The following is a 20613-nucleotide window of genomic DNA, read 5'->3' on the forward strand; positions in this document are numbered from 1 at the left end:
TTCAATACAAGCAAATCAATGTGATACACCATATTAACAAACTGAAAAATAAAAACCATGTGATCATCTCAATAGATGCAGAAAAAGCTTTTGACGAAATTCAACACCCATTTATGATTAAAAAAAAAAACTCTCCAGAAACTGGGCATAGAGGGAACCTACCTCAACATAAAAAAGGCCATGTACGTCAAACCCACAGCAAACATCATTCTCAATAGTGAAAAACTGAAAGGATTTCCTCTAAGATCAGGAACAAGACAAGGATGTCCACTCTCGCCACTATTATTCAACATAGTTGTGGAAGTCCTAGCCACAGCAATGAGAGAAGAAAAAGAAATAAAAGGAATACAAATTGGAAAGGAAGAAGTAAAACTGTCACTGTTTGCAGATGACACGATACTATACGTAGAGAATCCTAAAGATGCCACCAGAAAACTACTAGAGCTAACCAATGAATGTGGTAAAGTTGCAGGATACAAAATTAATGCACAGAAATCTCTTGCATCCCTATACAATAATGATGAAAAACCTGAAAGAGAAATTAAGGAAACACTCCCATTTACCACTGCAACAAAAAGAATAAAATACCTAGGAATAAACCTACCTAGGTAGACAAAAAACCTGTATGCAGAAAACTATAAGACACTGATGAAGGAAATTAAAGATGATACCAACAGATGGAGAGATATACCATGTTCTTGGATTGGAAGAATCAATATTGTGAAAATGACTCTACTACCCAAAGCAATCTACAGATTCAATGCAATCCCTATCAAATTACCAATGACATTTTTTACAGAACTAGAACAAAAAACCTTAAAATCTGTATGGAGACACAAAAGACCCCAAACAGCCAAAGCAGTCTTGAGGGAAAAAAATGGAGCTGGAGGAATCAGACTCTCTGACTTCAGACTATACTACAAAGCTACAGTAACCAAGACAATATGGTACTGGCACAAAAACAGAAATATAGATCAATGGAACAGGATAGAAAGCCCAGAGATAAACCCATGCACCTATGGTCAACTAATCTATGACAAAGGAGGTGAGGATATACACTGGAGAAAAGACAGTCTCTTCAATAAGTGGTGCTGGGAAAACTGGACAGCTACATGTAAAAGAATGAAATTAGAACACTCCCTGACACCATACACAAAAATAAACTGAAAATGGATTAGAGACCTAAATGTAAGACCGGACACTATAATACCCTTAGAGGAAAACACAGGAAGAACACTCTTTGACATAAATCACAGCAAGATCTTTTTTGATCCACCTCCTAGAGTAATGGAAATCAAAACAAAAATAAACAAATGGGACCTAATGAAACTTAAAAGCTTTTGCACAGCAAAGGAAACCATAAACAAGACGAAAAGACAACCCTCAGAATGGGAGAAAATATTTGCAAACGAATCAACGGACAAAGGATTAATCTCCAAAATATATAAACAGCTCACGCAGCTCAATATTAAAAAAACAAACAACCCAATCCAAAAATGGGCAGAAGACCTAAATAGACACTTCTCCAAAGAAGATATACAGATGGCCAAGAAGCACATGAAAAGCTGCTCAACATCACTAATTATTAGAGAAATGCAAATCAAAACTACAATGAGGTATCACCTCACACCAGTTAGAATGGGCATCATCAGAAAATCTACAAACAACAAATGCTGGAGAGGGTGTGGAGAAAACGGAACCCTCTTGCACTGCTGGTGGGAATGTAAATTGATACAGCCACTATGGAGAACAGTATGGAGGTTCCTTAAAAAACTAAAAATAGAGGGCTTCCCTGGTGGCGCAGTGGTTGGGAGTCCGCCTGCCGATGCAGGGGACGCAGGTTCGTGCCCCGGTCCGGGAGGATCCCACATGCCGCGGAGCGGCTGGGCCCGTGAGCTGTGGCCGCTGGGCCTGCGCGTCCGGAGCCTGTGCTCCACGGCGGGAGAGGCCACAGGAGTGAGAGGCCCGCGTACCGCAAAAAAAAAAAAAACAAAAAAAAAAAACTAAAAATAGAATTACCATATGACCCAGCAATCCCACTACTGGGCATATACCCAGAGAAAAACATAATTCAAAAAGACACATGCACCCCAATGTTCATTGCAGCACTATTTACAATAGCCAGATCATGGAAGCAACCTAAATGCCCATCGACAGACGAACGGATAAAGAAGATGTGGTACATATATACAATGGAATATTACTCAGCCATAAAAAGGAACGAAATTCGGTCATTTGTAGAGACATGGATGGATCTAGAGACTGTCATACAGAGTGAAGTAAGTCAGAAAGAGAAAAACAAATATTGTATATTAACGCATATATGTGGAACCTAGAAAAATGGTACAGATGAACCGGTTTGCAGGGCAGAAAAAGAGACAAAGATGTAGAGAAGAAATGTATGGACACCAAGGGGGGAAAGTGGCCAGGGGGCGGTGGTGGTGTGATGAACTGGGAGATTGGGATTGACATATATACACTAATATGTATAAAATGGATAACTAATAAGAACCTGCTGTATAAAAAAATAAATAAAATAAAATTCAAAAAAAAAAAAAAAAAAGGAGGAGATGTGACTATGGATGAATGGTCAAAGAAATGCGACTTTGCTCGTTTGGAAGATGGAGGAATCACACTTGGACCAGCCAAACCAGACTCTATGCTATTCGAAAAGCAATTTTCTTTCCTTTTCTCACGTTGTTTCTTCCCTCTGGAATTGTACTGGACCCATCACCATCAACTCGAATCCTAACAGTCCTTCAAGGTCCACATTTTTCTAGTATGAGTCAATGCATAAGTGAACAAATGCATAAAAAATGAAAGCTACCTGTGTATAGGTTGGCTTTCCTACCCAGTCATACACCCTGGCAACAAGAATCAGAAAACAAATACCTAACATGGCGAGAGTGAGGCCGACCCATGCCAGGTTCCATGCCTTCTTTTTCAGGAACAACCTCTGGCTTTGTTTCTTTGACTTTATATTCTATGCTCTGCCAAAACATCATGTTCTTCGTTACTTGTCAGTAACAGGTTTCTTTATTAGTTTACTTACCGAGGATATTCTGTTCCCCAAAAGAAAGGCTTCTGGAGCTCTCCTGCTGGAAATCCTGGGAGAAAGACAAACAAACAAAATTGTAAGGGACGTAGGGATTGATTTAATGATGAGTACCTAGTTCTAGCTTTGGCACTGAAGTTCCAAAGGCCCATCTTAAAGGTACTCCTCATGGAGCTGGGACCCCTTCTAAGAGATCCAACTATCTCTAAGATGATATTAATTCAACTGAGTTTGAAATCAGTGCATTCCATCAGTTTCAAGGAAACTATTTTGCATGGATACACTATTGGCAGTGTCCAGGCTGCTGTGAACTGGGTTCCTTCGTAAACAGCACATGCAAGAGGCTTCCAGCTGTCTTATGGCTTCCCCTGATACAGAAAGGGCCAGCTTCATGGGCACACAACCAATGCAGTCACACGGGGCCCCCGTGCAGAAGGACCCTGCAATGGAATTAATGCTCTGCTGTCACTGTATGAAATGCTTAATAAATTTATGTTTGAATGTGATTTTGGAAGTGGAGACCAAGGGGACAAGAAAGCGTGCGTGTGAGCAAAGCAGCCATGCAAAATATTCCTGTCCACGGTTCCTTTTATGCTCCATTTGCACGTAGCATCCAAGATGCTCCCTGGGAGCGCAGAACTCCAGTAGACCCACAATATGTACGAATTCAGCAAGACTCAAAACGAGTACAAGGTAAGCATGTTACATCTAGGACTGAGTATGTGGGGGCTCTGACAGCCCTCTTGGGGATCTTTCTGTGGGAAGCAGAATTTGCTTTGATCACCAAAGGGCAGCAGTGGCATTCTAAGAAACTCGAGTGGCCAAGGAACTCTGTCATACTCTTTCTTACTCCTGTATTGGTCAACCACATATACCGAAATGATGACGTAGAAGGAAAGGGAAAACCAGAACAACCCATAGTTTATTTTCCTTTCAGTCCTTTCTTACTCATCAGTAAGCCAAAGGTAGAGAGTGTTGGTAGAATGTACATGTATATAAGAAATGAAGTAAAACCAACTGAGTTAGTTTTATGCAGTGTTTCCACTGTTCTGGCAAGAAGAAAATACATACCCATGTACACGCTAGAAAATACAAACTACAATTTCGTCAATTCCACATCTCAGTTAAAAGTTCTTATACCTGGGGACTTCCCTGGTGGCACAGTGCATAAGACTCCATGCTCCCAATGCAGGGGGCCTGGGTTCGATCCCTGGTCAGGGAACTAGATCACACATGCATGCTGCAACTAAGAGTTCGCATGCCTCAACTAAGGAGGCTGCGTGCCACAACTAAGGAGCCCACATGCTGCAACTAAGGAGCTGGTGAGCCACAACTAAGGAGCCCTCGAGACACAACTAAGGAGCCCACCTACCACAACTAAGACCCAGAGCAACCAAATAAATAAATAAATAAATATTGCTTAAAGAAAAGTTCTTATATCTGTATTTGTTTTGGCATTGCACAATATAAAGATGAATGGTAAAATTACACTGATGATTTAAATTTTTAATTTTTCTTACAATTTACAGCGGTATTAAATAGCAAATAAAAAATACTGTGACAAGTCTAGAGAAAGAGAGGCTGTAGAAGACAGGACAAAGCTATATATTTTAGCCCCTTTACAGCACTTTTTCCTGCTTTCTGAAAAAGAGGTCCCCATATTTTCATTTTGTACTAAGCCCCACAAATTATGTAGCCGGCCCTGGGTGCAGATGAGTGGGAGAAATGCCTTGCTTTGCTTTGCCATTGCAACTCACCACTAAATTTTGTACCCTGGGGCTGATCCTAGGAGCTGCACTTACAAGTCATCACAACTGGGAATGCAAAGAATAGTAACAAAGAAAATGAGAGCGCGAGAGAGATACCTTCTGCAACATCCTTGCCTGCTCCAGAGCCACTGCTCAAAGCCCCTGGAGACTAAAAGCTCTTTTACGAGTTCAAATGTTTTATCTTCCCTCTCTCCCTCTCAACAATTTGTCTACCTCTCCTCCAAGACAGGACACTACGAGAAGTGAGGGTAGGAAAGTACATTCTTAATTTAGAAGTGAAATATTAATTCTGTGTAATTTATATACATATACTATTTATATTTTTTTAAATAATACCATAGTTTGAGATTTCAGGGTGCAAAAACCTAATTGTAAAACAGAGCTGGATCCAGCTAGTAGTCCTCTCTCTTCCTGCTGCTTTTACATAAAGGAAAATGCATCTGACTCTGGAGGGGCAATGTCATATTAATCTTCATAATTTCCACATTTTCTTAAATATCTTTGGCATCTTTACGTCAATATTCCATCATCTTTTTGGTGATTACTTTTAGTAAGTCATTCTGACTTGGATATATATATGCAAATATATATTACATATATATGCAAATCAGTGTTTATATGAAAATTCTGTCTCACATAATATATCATCAAAAAGCAATGATATTTCCCAATAAGAACAATGATCATAGACCAATGTGACTTAATTATTAAATCATTATAGCTTTCCTGCTTGGTAATGTGCCCAGCTGGAAGCATTTATGTCCATTGCCAACCCCTTTACAGGAAAACATCTGACACCTGCACGAGCATCCTTTCTGCTGCTGTTGCTGTTAGAGGCCCCAGACTCGCAGACCGCAGCCATCACACTCCCCTGATCAGCTGTATCTTTGCAGCTTGTCAGGGCCATGGAACCCAACACTGATCAACAGAAGAATCTGATGCCCTGAGGACCATTTTGCTGAAGTGAATGGATTAACTGTTTAAGCTGCATTTTTGGAGATGTCAACTGGCGAGAGTGATAGATCAAATCCCAACAGGGCCAACTCAATATCTTATCTCATAAAGCGAATGAGTTCTACTTAGCAAAGGTAGAAGTGAAAAATAATTAAATAAATGGAAAGGGAATTCTCTTTCTTTTCCTCTCCCTTTTTAATAGGCTTTTCTTATCTTTTCTTGCATATCCATTTTATCTCCTCTTCTTCCCGTTTCAGCACTGCCTCACCACCTATTTCACACTTTTCAAGCTCCTTTTTCTATCAGTATACTTAGGGGAGACATTCCTCACAATGTAAGTGTGTGTGTGTATATATGTACACATAGATATGAACATGAGAGATAGGAGAGAGGGAAGGAGAGGGAGGAAAGAGAAATTTAACTATTGGACTGGCAAAAATTCATAAATTTAATAATACGTAATACTGGCCAGGGTGTAGGAAGCATGTTGGTGGGAATATAAATTCTTGCAAGCATTTTGGAAAGCAATTTAGTCATCTCTCAATGCTTTAAATGCCATTTTAAAAAATTAGTAACTGCATGCTGATAAGGAAAAGGCTCTAAGAGATATTATTAAGCAAAAAAAATATTAAGTGTAAATACAGCATTCTGTCATGTATGAGTCCTTTTATGTGTACTACATGTGTAAATGTACGCATAGGTATATAGAGTCAGGTCTGCTATAACGCTTGTATTGAAAAGGTAAATTTGTTCCAACATGATTGAAGTATCAGGGAAAAGACTGGAACATAACTCCAATTTCACATTTTCTTATGCACAGTTTTGTCCATGAGAAATGCTAGATGAAAGCAGAAAATTGCACCCAAATGAACTGAGCTGCTTAAGAGTACACAAAATGCACACATCCCAACATGGACCAGCTACCTCTGTCCCCCATGTGTTAGAAGCCCTACCCATCCACATCTGGTGTTAAAACTTTTCAGATAAACCTCCTTCCACCGCTACACTGTAACTCACAAGCTGCAAGCCCTCCAATGCCAACTTCCCCAAGCAAACTTCAGGTCTTTTTTTTAAGGGAAAGCACCATATTTACTGTAGCATTTATGTATTTACCCATTTAACATGTGTAAAACCGTGCTATCGTTTTTATTAGGCTCCTAGCTTTTGTTTTCACGTGTCACTGATAGTTTTTGATTGTTGTGCCCCAACCCCATTTGTCCCATAAGCCTTGTGGCTTTTACTGCACAGTTTTGTATAGTGCAGTGATGTTTAGGACCACGTCACATTATAGCAGAACTGACTACGTATGTCCACATCTATGTGTATATGTACACATATATATTCCCACCAGCGGTTCTCAAATTTTGTCATGCATCAGAATCACCTGGAGGACTTACTGAAACACAGATTGCTGGGCCTCACCCTCAGACTTTCTGAGTCAGTAGGTCCAGAGTGGTGGCTAGGAATTTGCATCACTAACAAGTTCCCCTGTGATGTGATGCTGATGGTCTGGGAACCACACTTCAAGAACCACGGCCCAATCACTGGCTGTCATGCACTGTGGTGCCATGGCTAAATATGTTTATTGCTGCATTGCTGTAACTGAGAAAAGTGTGCGACAACTTAGATGTTCAACAGAAGGGGAATGAGTTAATGACGGTATAACCACATTATGGACTGCTGTGCAGCAAATGAAAAGAAAGAGGCAGGTCTCCATATTCTAGCATGGGGAACTCTCGAAGAAATGCTGTTGGAATAAAGCAAGGCACAGATATAGATATATAAATGCCATTTATATATTTAAGATAACTGTCCTATCAGTTTGAGTATATGTATGAAAATTCACAGAAAAGGTCTGTAAAATACATACCAAAGTGGTCATAGTGGTTACTTACCTCTTGGAGATAAATGGGATTTGGGGTGGTGGGTGGTTAAAGGGGCTTTGGACATAAATGTAATGTTTTAAATATTGATTAATCAAAGGTAATCAACTTGTATAATTAAAATGAACTCTTTTAGGGACTTCCCTGGTGGTCCAGTGGTTAAGAATCCGCCTTCCAATGCAGGGGACGCGGGTCTGATCCCTGGTTGGGAAACTAAGATCCCACATGCCACGGGGCAACTAAGCCCGCGCGCCACAACTACTGAGCCTGTGCACTCTGGAGGCCGTGCACCACAAGTAGAGAGAAGCCTGTGCGCCGCAACAAAGAAAGATCCCGCATGCCGCAACGAAGACCCAACACAGCCAAAAATAAATAAATAAATATTTAAAAAAATAAAATGAACGCTCTTAGAGATAAACAGGTGTGTGTATTGCAGAAATTTCTCCTAAAGGTTATCCCAAAACAGTTTATAGTTAACTAAGCTTACATAGTAGTTTTTTGCTCATACATTTGTCAACACCAGCAAATTCCTATTTCAAGCAAAACTACAGACTGTGGTTAAATAATTCCAAACACTAAAATTCTGACAAAAGAAAATATTGGTATCTATATGTTGTAACAACCTCACTGTTTGGTAGCAAAAAATTCTCTTTCTCAAATCTGTATGTAGGAAAATCACAAGGCCTGCTTTAGACTTTCTACTTGGGTCAGCCTTTTGTTTTTACTGGTGTTTCTCATAACTCTATCAATGAATAATGACTAACCTACCTAGCTGGAATCTTAGTAAAATGGTGACCATAGAGTGCTTTTGTTTAGGACACAACTGCCAAACAACTGATCACATTCAGTGGGTCAGGTTCAACTAGTCGGTCTTTAAAGTCATAAAGTTATATCCTAACTGTAGCTGTATCTTTCCAGGAAAAGTTAAATGCCTCAGTGTGTCTGGGTTTCAGTGTCCATTTTACTAGTGTAAAATCACCTTAATTAGGTTTTTTAGTATAGACAAATATAGAGAAAAAAACCAAAATTAGCCCATTGTCCCACAGCTCAGACCTAAGAAAACAAACATATATCCTCAGGGATAGAGAGTTCAAACTGTATGGAGAGATGGGAAAAAAATTAATAATTTCCCTTTTTTCCCACCCCTCTCCCCCCAGCCCAGAACTTCCCACTACTATGTACAAAACTAGCTTCAGATATTTACTCAAATGTCACCTCCTTCTCATTAAGGCCTTCCCTAGTGCTTTTTAAAGATGGAAAGTATTATTCTACCCCCTTTTCTTGCTTTATATCTCATCATAATACCACCATCTATGATACTCTAAATTTTACTTATCCTTTATAAAGTATTGTCTGTCTTTCCCCAACTGGAATGCAAGCTCCATAACAAAAGGACTTTCATTTTTACCTTTCTCTCACTGCAATATCTCCAAAACAATGCCTGGCACGTGGTAAGCACCCAATAAATATTTGTTGAGTGAATGGAATCTGCACTTTGTGAAACTCTAAACGGTGACTGGGGTTAAACATTACCTATAACTATGAGTGCGTGTTAGCCAAAGTCTAAAACATTACACGACACTATTAGTACTACCAATGTGCTACTTCTTGAAGTTTCCATATTCAATACCAGAATGGGGCTATGTTCCATTATTCAAGTTCTGGTTTTCCTTTACCTTCTAGATTAGGTACTCTGTTGGTTCCATTCCCTTACAATCATGGCCGAGTTAGTGCGGTTTTGAAGTTTGCACATTTTTTTCAATAAACTCTTAATCAGAATGCAAATATTAACAAGATGAAAAGCTCTGCCCAGCTCCATGCAAATCCCATCACCCTATGTCCTCTTAGCCCTCCGTACAACCAAGGAATAAAAGTAGGATATTTTTGTGCTTCCCTGGTGGCAGTGGTTGGGAGTCCGCCTGCCGTTGCAAGGGACACGGGTTTGTGCCCCGGTCCGGGAAGATCCCACATGCCATGGAGCGGCTGGGCCCGTGAGCCATGGCCGCTGAGCCTGCGCGTCTGGAGCCTGTGCTCCGCAACAGGAGAGGCCACAACAGTGAGAGGCCCGCGTACTGAAAAAAAAAAAAAAAAAAAAAAGTAGTATATTTTCCCTTTTATGGTTTTATGGCATATGCTACAAAGAGAAAATCACACAAAATACTGATTTAGATCAGAGTCCTTTGGTCCTAACAATACTGAATGAAGATCATCTCATTTCCCTACATTCTTTGTATGCTTTCACATAATTGCCACGTTAATTTTAAGTTCCATATCCATAAGTGTATGGTTCAAGAAAGTTATCATGTGGCAAGTATTTTGAAAGCATTTTCTTCCAACATTTTGTTACTTGTAAGTTTTGGGTTTTGTTTTTTATATAGTGACACTTACAAATGGTGATTTTTGTCCCCTGCATCGGCAGGTGGACTCTTAACCACTGAGCCACCAGGGAAGCCCACAAATGGTGATTATTTTAAGACAACTGTAGTCAGACTGGAAACATGCTGTTTCCGTGTTTGGTCAGATTTAACAAGATGGGAGGCCTCCAACTTTCAATACCAGTCTTCAAAACCCAGAGCACCTGCTTCTTCCCTTTCTCTCCATCAAACCTTTGAAAATTTACTAATACCCTCCATATCCAAGGGTGGAATTCAATCCTCAGTTGGTTGAACCTTCGGATGAAACCTGTAGATATGGAGGGCCAACTGTATGGTGCAAGGCAACTCAAACTCCATCTAAATTTGGGAGCAGTTCACTCTTAAATTCAGTCTCTCTTTTGACTCCTTTCAAGGAAGTAGCATTATTTGAATTTGTTCAGTTAGGATCTCTCCAGCGGCCTCGGGGGCAGAAGTGGCACAGCCAGGGGCCAATGACAAAGTAAATTCAGTCCAAAAGAAGTTGACAGGGGGGAGGTTCTAAAGGAGAATCCAGTGGGCTTGAGAATGTGTAGGCCAATGTGCACACTCAACTGTTTAATTAAATCTGTTTCCATATTTGCTGTAGGTGCTTTCCCCAGAGAGGTACTTGGGTTTTCCATTGAGTGTGTATCACTATGGGTGTTTGTGATACTTTTATTGAGGGGCTGACTGTATCAATACATTGTATTATATTATTAGTCTTGTCAAATAACAGAATGTTTGGTCTTTTGCATGGATTTATTGGTGTATTAATGTGACTTTATTCTAGTACATGCCATGACAGTTATTTTCAAAAGCGTCAAGTATATGCTTATATTACTGAACTAATCCATGTACCAGTCTACATTCCAAGGCTTACTGCTGATGTACCATCTTAGCAACATTATTATACTTCTTGGTGAGATTCACTTGTAGTTAATTCTGCTGACTTGTTTATTTTACTTGTCCTGCCCAATAGCTCCAAGTTCTATATAGTTCACTAAGTGAACATAGTTTATGACCCTAATTTTGGAGATGTTAATATATTTAAATACCATCATAAAAACTACTGGGAGAAGTTTGGTTTGGTTATGATGATGCAACTTCCATAAATAATCAGTGAACACTAACATTTACTGAGCACCTATGATGTTCCAAGCCACACAGGTAAGTTTTGAACATACAAACGTCCTCAGAGAACCTACAATCCAGTGAGGGGGAAAGGACGTAACTAGAAAAAAAAATCCATTTTGCAAAGTCTAAACAGGAAGGTGAACTGATACCAAAGCTCTCTAAAAGTGTATTTTTAATTGAAATGTCTTTTAAAGTCAGTAAAGAAATACTGGATACATGGGAGTAGATGCATAGGCGTGTTTTGGGAAAGGGGTTACCTGTACATATGTGTGCGCTAATGGGTAAAAAATTTGTAAGATCAGTAGGGTCCAGAGTTTTCAACAGGCCCCCAGTTATTTTGGTGCCTCCTAGTTGAGACCCACTGGCTTAGATCAGAATAAGGATTTTCAACCCCAACTGTACATTAGAATCCCTCCGGGAAGTTTTTAAAATATACCCATGTCCAAGCCCCTGCCCCAGACCTATCAAGTCACAGTGTCTGGGATGGAGCCCTGAGCAGCAGTATGTTTTCAAAGTTCCCCAGATGATTCTAATATGTAAACAAGTTCAGAAATCTTGGTTTAGGAAAAGTGATGTATATAAATCAGCCCTCCTGTCTCATTCTCCTCTCTTCACTGCTCCTCAACACTGTGCTTGTAACATATGACTAGATATTTTTATTATAATTTTGCAGACTATTCTTTCAAAACTGAAATTTTACACGGCTTATAAATTATGATTGTACAAAAGGACAAAAACAGTTTTAATTGCAACTGCTTTGGAAAATCCAGGATGAATGCTCACTCTAAGAGAGAATGAGTGTTACATCTTATTCAGGATTAGTTCTTATAATCAGATAAGCCGGATACCAGTCTTCAGAATCTAGGGGGCCATCAGTAGGGACATGGAAATTGCTGCAATTACAAAGCACTTTTCGTTATGTTTTTTGCTGTAAAGGGATTTCATTGTCATCTCACTGCTAAGATTAATAGTGGTTTTTTTTTCAATTTGGCATCTTGCAGTAATTTGGTAAATGCCAACCCTCCCCTTTCCAGAAAATATCAAGTTCTAACAGCTGTGACTCATGTCAAGGGATCCAGCAAGATGCCCTAGCCATCTGCTGGCTTCCTGCAGGTAACCTCCTGCCACCATATCTATCAGCCTAGAACTGACAAGCTGAAAGCAGCTTCTAAAATCTGCCCTCCATCTTGAAATCTTCTCTTCTGGCTCTTCTATTCTTTTCCTGCCAGAATTACCTCGAGGCTGCAACAAAGAGAACCCCTTCTTCTTTACCAGCATAACCAACCATCCCTGACTGCCCAGGCCTGAAGGGGCTCCTGGGATGTGGAGCTTTCAGTGCTAAAATTGGGACAATCCCAGGCAAACCAGGACAAGTTAGCCTCCTTACCTTTACCCAACCAAGTTTGACCTCTTTTGCATTTGAACTGCAATTTTATAGCTCAGCAGTTCTCGAATTTCAGCATCTAGTAGAGGTTTGATGGTTAAAATCTTCTTAAAACATAAATTGCTGGGCGCACCCCCAGAGTTTCTGATTTGGTAGGTCAGGGATGGGACCAGGTCAGGCCCTTTTATCACAGGTGATGCTGATGCTGCTGATCCAGGGGCCACACTTTGAAAACCACTATGCAACTCAGTATCTCATACTCTACTCACGTACCAACAAGTCCTTTCATGCACACAACTGCTGTCCTAGGTATTCAAAACTGACACTAGAGGAAGTGATGTTCAGTCCAGGCCTGGGAAAACAGCAGATGCTCAACAAATGCCTGTGTGGGGTCAGTGAGCCATATCTGGGGGTGAGATAATGGTCTCAAGAATGAAAATGTGACTAACATTTTCCCTTTATCAATTAGACCAAAAAAAAAAAAAAAGAAAAGAAAAGAAAAAAACTGAGTCTCTTTATTCATCTCCTCCAACAGTATCTTTTTGATGCCTAACAGTATATTTTACGATGGTAAAAGAAAACCATCTCATCTATTGTTAATGAAAATATAAAGTGGTACCATTTTTCTCAAGAGAAGTAGGATAATATATATTTTTAAATCTCTTAAATTGAGCATACCATTTGACTCAGCAATTCCTCCACATCTAGGAATCTACCCTAAAGAACAGTCTCAGATTTGCACAGAGACTTAGCCGCAAAACTCATCACAGAGTTTTGGGCTTTTTTAAACAATAGTGGAACAGCCTTAATGTCTTTTGGTAGGAAATTAAAGAAATTAAGGTGCTTTTATTTGGTGGAATACTCTGCATGGTAACTTAGAAGAATATGTAACAAATGAAAAAAAATACTTGTTACAACTTACAGTGGGAAAAAACAGTTTAACTGGACGAATCCATAGTTAATTTCAATTTTTAAGTATGTAGATAAACATAAGTTTGAGAGAGATTCAACAAAATTATTAACTGTAGCTATTTTTAAATTATCATTAACTTAAAAAATATTTTTAGCTTATCTAAAATTTTCTAGATTCTCCACAACAAATGTGAACTACTTTTGCAATAAGGGTCAAAGACAATTGATTTTTTTCAAGGGAGGACAAGTGAGACTGTGACCTTCAAGACCAATTAGTGAGACTCTTCCCTGACTCCCTGGCCATGGCTCTTTTCCAGCTTCCTGATGCTCTCCTCACTCGGGCTCACAGCCAGGTCGCTCCCAGTGTGTGTCCCACTCACCCCCCACCTCTTGAATCAAACTGACCCTGAAAGCCATTCTTTGCTTTCTGCTACCAGCCCTGCAGTGAACCTGCCCAGTCCTCTGTCTGGAAACACCATGTGTCCTGCCCCAGGAGAGTGTTTTCACAAGTGCACAGCAGGTGGTAAATGCGTCCCTCCAGGCATCGGTCCTGGGACTCAACAGTTACAGGAATGCCATGAGATTGCAGGGCTTCCCACTTAAAGGCAGCTTGTCCCTCGGTGGCACTACCCAGAATGTCATTCTCAGCCACCTCCTTGGTCGGGCCTCAGAGACATGGGGCTGTTTTAGGACGTCCAGAGTCCTTGACTAGACCATGACAAGAGCAACTGAAAATAGTTGTAGCAGGTGTCCCAGAACCTTGCTAAGTGCATCATGTGGCAATTCTGTGAACTATTTGAACTTTGCTCATGACTTAACTTCAACTAACATAATTTTTTTTTAATTTCAGAGTAAATTTTGTGAAGGAAAACATTTTGGGAGAGTAGCTCAAAATATTCTTGTTAAGGTAGCTTATGAAATCTCTCAAATAACGTCCCCACCCCATCGGAATCCAAGGATGGAAGGAGATCACGGTCATAGCCAAAGGGCTTGCAGAGAACAGCACTCTTAGAGATGGCAATAATCAACTGCTGCTTGATGCAACAGCCCTTTAAGACATGAAATCAGCACGACCTGGAGACCACCTGACCTTCTGATCCTCATCCCCTGGCTGTCCCCACATCCTTTAATATCTTGTTTCCATACCAAACAAACAATCCCCCACCACATGGGTGAGGGCAGAATATAATGATTACTCTAACATACAATTATACCATGCTTTCACAGTGTGTTCACATGTATCATTTCATGTAATTCTCACATTTCTTATCTGGCATTGAACAGTATAGGCTGAAGACCTAGAGCACGTAATCAGAGAAGCTGAGTTATACTCCCATCTCTGCAACTTACTAGTTGTGTGCTCTTTCGCACGTTACTTGGCCTCCCTGAGCTTCAGTTTCCTCTTCTGTAAAATGGCCCACAATACCAAGCTTATAGACCTACTGAAGATTAGAGATAATATATGTTAAAGTATCCAGCATAATGCTTGGCACATTAATGGTTCTCAGTGAAGACTAGCTGCACAGAACTATTATACTCTCCATTTTATGGGAGTCCTTCAAAGCATCAGTGGAAAAGTTGGGAAACTACCTGTATTATCACTACACAATTATTTGAGAACAATCTTTTGGGATTTAACTTACCCACTCCCTATTTCCCCTCACCGCTGCCACTGCCTAGGTTTAGACCCTCCTCATCCTTCTCTTGAACCACCTGCCAAACTCCTAGCTGGCACAGGGGGTCTCAATCTTTCCCCTCTCCAAGCCATGATCTTTAAGACTAAGACCAAGGAAACAAAAATGAAGTTTCTTGCTTCTCAAAGAAAACTATACCAGTTCCCTATGGCCTGTGCCTCAGTATGGCTTACAAGGTCCTCATCTACTTCTGCTACATTTCCCCTCACATCATGCCTTGTGCCCCATCCCCCGCCTACCACATGCACTCTGTGCCCCAGCAACTGTGAGCATCTCACCACCCGTTCCTGCTCCATGCTCCGCGTGTGTTGCCTTTGCACCAGCCAGTACTTCTGCATGTCCCAACCTACCTACTTTGTCTACAGAATTTTTCTCCTTTCAAAGCCCACTCAAATGCCATTTTCACCGTGAAGCCAACCTTCACTCCCCTAGATAATTAACACGCTGCTCTGTGGCTCCCAGGATGCACTGCACAGCCTTCTGTTGCACACTCACCATGATGTCTTATAAATGACTGCTAACAAGTCTGTCTCTCCCCACTTCTCAAAAGCAAGGAATCCTAACAGCTAAGATTTATTGACTACCTACTACAAACCAGTTTCTCTTCCAAGCATTTTGTATATATTATCACCTTTAATCTTCACAACAACCCTATAGGATAGTCACTACTATTATCTCCATTTTATAGATGATTAAACTGAGGCTTAAAGAAGTTAAGTAACATGCCCAAGGTTCCAAGTTATCAGTGGCCAAGCCAGGATTAAAAATCAAAGCCCACACTCTTAACCACTACACCATACCATATTAAAAACCTAGCACTGAACTCAGTACCTGGGAAGTTGTAATGTCTGTATTACTTATCTCTTGCTATATAACAAAGTATCTCAAAACATAGTGGCTCAAAACAATAAACATTTACTATCTCACAGTTTCTCTGGGTCAAGAATTCGGAAACAGCTTATTTGTGTGGTCTGTCTCAGGGTCTCTCAAGCAGTTGCTGTCAAGATGTCAGCGTGGGCTGCAATCATCTGAAGCCTTGGCTGGACTGGAGGATAAGCTTCCAAGATGGCATGCGCACACAGTGCTGGTCATGGGCAGGAGGCCTCAGGTCCTTCACATGTGGCCCTCTCCACCAGCTTCCTGAGGGCCCTCATGACATGGTTGCTGGCTTCCCCCAGAGTGATCAATCCAAGAGAGCGAGGCAGAAGCCAGATGTCCTTTATGACCTAGCCTCAGAAGTCACACCCTGTCATTTCCACAGTATCCTATTAGTTACAGAGATCAGGCTTATCCAGTGTTGGAGAGACTACACAGGGGTGTGAACACACAGGAAGTGAGAATCACTGGGGGCTCTATAAATATTAAGTGAATAAGGCGAAAAAATTACTAAGAATTGCTCTGTCAGGATCTCTTCTAGATAATGAGAAGTCTGGATTAGGTGGCCACTTAAGTTTCCTTCCTTGTAGCTCCAAAACTATGGGAGATTATTTTCCAATTCTCCCCAAATAGATTGTCAAGTGGATTCAGGGATTTAATTTCATTAAAGTCCAGTAGAGGCCACAGGTGAGTATTTGCTAACTTGGCTTCTACTTTATGGTTTTAGGCAGAGTCAGCAAAGTATGAGAAATTCTACCAGTCTGAAACACAGTTATTTCCTTAACAGCAAAACAAATCTATGTTTGATTTCAGGATTAATTTTATAGTTTGATGCCAGCGTTAGCCCAGCCTCTGCACAAAGGCTTATCTTCTTTAGCAGAGTATCTGTGATTAAACTGAGGCAACTAAATCCCTTGCGTATAAGAGCAAAGATAATAAAAAATCATTGGTTTTAGCCCTTAGGCCTTGCTTGTTTTCAAGCCAAGGTTTTGTTTGCTTAAAATAATTCCTTGATATGATTTGAGACCTATGAAGATAAAACACTAATATTGAAATAAGGCACTATGCAGATACACGCGGACACTGAATACATGAACTGAATTTGATTCTAAAGCCCAGTCTATATTAGCGGAAATGAGAACCAAATGTAAGCGGCTCCCCCCCAGGCTCACCCTCCCGCCTCCCGTACGACCACCTGATTAGATGCAAAGTATTTCGGAAGCTGGGTCAGAAACACGCTGCGAGGCTCCCTAGATCCCATCCTCTCGCAGTGCTCCACATCACAGATTGGCAAACTACAGCCAAGTAAACAGTTTCACTGGAGCACAGCCGCGCTCATTTGTTTATGAATTGTCTATGGCTGCAATGGCAAATATAAATATGAGAATTTGCAACAGAGACCATATGGCTTGCAAAGCCAAAAATATTTACTATTTGGCCCTTTATAGAAAACATTTGCCGATCCCTCGTCCACACCTCTGGCAGCTTGGCCTGAGGTGAAGTGTCATAAGCCCAAATGTCTATGCATGCTACACGCTATTCTAAAATTTTATAAGGGATAATGGGGGTATTACTGTTTATGTTGAGGTGTTACATACATACAGTAAAGGAACAAATTTGAACGGTACAACACAGTGAGTGTTCTACACAAGTATCACCTGTGCAACCACCTCCCAGATCAAGGTAATGTCTCCTATGCCCCCTCTCAGTCAATACCCACCAAAACAAAGGAAGCCATTATTTTAACTTTTATCACTTAGATCACAGATTTGTTTGCCTGTTCCTGAACTTCATACGAATGGAATCATGCAGTGTTTCACTCACCATTAAGTCAGCGGCATTCTTACACACTGCAGCATGCAGCACTTTGTTCTTTTCCCGTGCTGTGCAATATTCAATTGTATGAATACAGCACAATTTGTTTACCTACTCTTCTGTTGATGGAAATTAGGTTCTTTGCAGATTTTTGCTATTATGAATAAAGCTGCCATGAATATTTGCGTACATGTCTCCTGGTGGGTATCAGGATCCATTCATCTTATCAACAGTGGAATTTCTGGGTGATAGGAGACATCAACAAACTGCCAAATACTTTTCCAAATGAGATGTAATTGTTTAATGCACAAAAATACTGTTTTAATGTATAAAACCTCTGAGAACAAAAGTTCAAAATACGCCCCCCCCACAATCTTCATATTAGGCTGTGTATCCCGTGACAGACTGGCTATCCCAGGCATTAGTGGCGGGCGTGCCAGTTTTTGATATACAAAACCCTGACCGTGACAATATGCTGGCACTTTTCAAATTGATCTTGTTAAATCCTACCAAAAACTCTGTGGACTGGGTAACCTCAACATGTGACAGATGAGGACAAGAGGGGTCAGGAAGGAGAAACACCTTGACCAAGGTCATGCAACTAAATCAGTGGCACTCAAGGCCTCCCATCGAGCTTGTGTCTTCCTACTAAAAGCAGGAAGACCTGGGACTTCCCTGGAGGTCCAGCAGTTACGACTCCGTGCTTCCACTGCAAGGGGCACGGGTTGGATCCCTGGTCGGGGAACTAAGATCCTGCATGCCACACAGCATGGCCAAAAAAAATAAAATAAAATAAAAGCACGAGGACCAGCTTTGCATTTATCACAGAGTTAGGGAAGCACAAGCTTAGGCACCAATAACCTCAGCTCCTTGTTTTCCTGTTTAACCACCTTATCAGGTCAAATATAATTAAATTCTGCAACAGCTCCTGAGTATAACTCCCAGTACAGCAGACTTAAATCATCATTATTTCACACTACACTCTGTGTCTGAAGACATTGCTACCCAGCTTGACAAGGGTAGAAAAATAAAAAGCTATAACCACCCTGAAAAAATCTAACATTGAAAGATCACCACAAATCATAGGGCTTCACATATAGGCATGGATTTGCCAAAACAAACAAACAAACACCCTACAGGTTTTTCTATTTTCTACTCAAGTCTCTACTGCATGCAGAAGCTGACTTAAATGGCATAAATCAGAAAATGATAATGCGAACTGAATGAAATTCTCATAAATCACGTTACTAAGTATAGTTACATCTTAGATGTGAAACCCAATTAAACAGATGGCCACATGCTGTCAGAATCAGCCCCTAATCAATAAAGATGTTCATTTTAGAAAATCACCTCCATTTTTCACTTCTTCAGTGAAGCAAAAAGGTGGTACTTGGGGGCTGGGGGGAGTCCCAGGAAACCCAGTGGGGAAATGTATAAGGAACTCCACCTGTCTTAATTTATAGTCCGGAAAATCAGAAAGGAGGGAGAAAAAAAAGTCACCCACAGGATTCCTTGTCATCTTGCCTGGGAATGTGATTTACAATGAGAGCAAGCACTGGTCATTAGGAAAACAGAAACAGCTTGAATCTCTTAATTAAAACACTGCTTCAAATTGTTCATTCCAAACCCCCTCTGCTCATAAGCTTTAGAGAAACCACTGGGTTACCCTGAAATGGTTGCTTCCTCAGTAAACCTCTGATAAGATCAGCTCTTCCCAGAAAGAAACAGGCTGAGCAGGGGTGAATCCTGGAGGCAGGATTTAAACCCCCCAAGAGCAGTGAGTATTCACTGACATTGGAAAGCCAGTGTGGAAGCACTGCTGAGGAGTCTACCTCAGTGCCTTGTCTAGCATAAGAACTGATCTATTACATTCACCAGATTGATGAAATTTTGTCTACCAATGCCAAGAAGTGATGAAAATGAGAGCTGGTGAAAACACTTCTGTACTTTGGAACACTCACTCTGGAAAACATTTGGTGTCATCTGGTAAAGTTGAATATTTGCATACTCTACAAGCCAGTAATTCCACTCCTAGTATATAGCCCGAACACTTGTTTCAGGGGACATGTATGAGAATATTCAGAGCAACGTAGTTCATAATAGCAAAAACTGGGGGAAAGGGTAACGCTTAGGTCTGTAGAACAGATAAGTAATCTGGGGTACAGTCACACATGGAATGTTACACAGCAGTGAAAATGAAAAACCTACTGCCACATGCTACATGGATGAATCTTACAAACATGTTGAATGAAAGCACAATTGCTTAAGATTGCATGCAATATAATACCATTTTTATTATGCTAAAAATAAGTAAAAATAAGCAGTATATTGCTTAGGGATACATATGGTTTAAAATTTATTTTTCAAAAAAGCAAGAAAATAATAAACACAAAAATCAGAATAGTGGTTACATCACTGGTGAGGAGGAGGAAACGGATGAGGAGGAGCACAGAGACAATGACATCAGGAAAGTTCCAGTTCTTGGATGGGTGGTGGGTTCATGAACGTATATTTATTTTATCATATGTTTTCTTATATACTTTGTAACTTTATGTGTTCTAGCATGTTATATATAATCTTTTGCATGTACAAAGTAAAGCATTTTCTTTTAAAATAGATAATTTAAAGAATTTTCTATCACCCAGTAAGTTATTCCAATTGATATTGGTATAATTCATGTTATATAAATATAACCTATATTATTATATATAAATAGTATTTATAAGTAATATCTAAAATATCAT

At 40.3% G+C, this 20613-nt stretch overlaps 1 protein-coding gene across 1 annotated transcript in view; it reads right to left on the minus strand.

Moving 5' to 3' along the window:
• Window positions 1–20613, minus strand: part of PHEX (phosphate regulating endopeptidase X-linked) — a 197016-nt gene that overhangs the window by 24477 nt on the left and 151926 nt on the right. The window contains exon 16 of the mRNA XM_081221774.1: window positions 3053–3107. Coding sequence (XP_081077900.1) covers window positions 3053–3107 — 55 coding nt within the window. The remainder of the gene's footprint in view (window positions 1–3052; window positions 3108–20613) is intronic.

Source organism: Mesoplodon bidens, assembly GCF_964165515.1.
Source record: "Mesoplodon bidens genome assembly, chromosome: X".
Taxonomy (NCBI): domain Eukaryota; kingdom Metazoa; phylum Chordata; class Mammalia; order Artiodactyla; family Ziphiidae; genus Mesoplodon; species Mesoplodon bidens.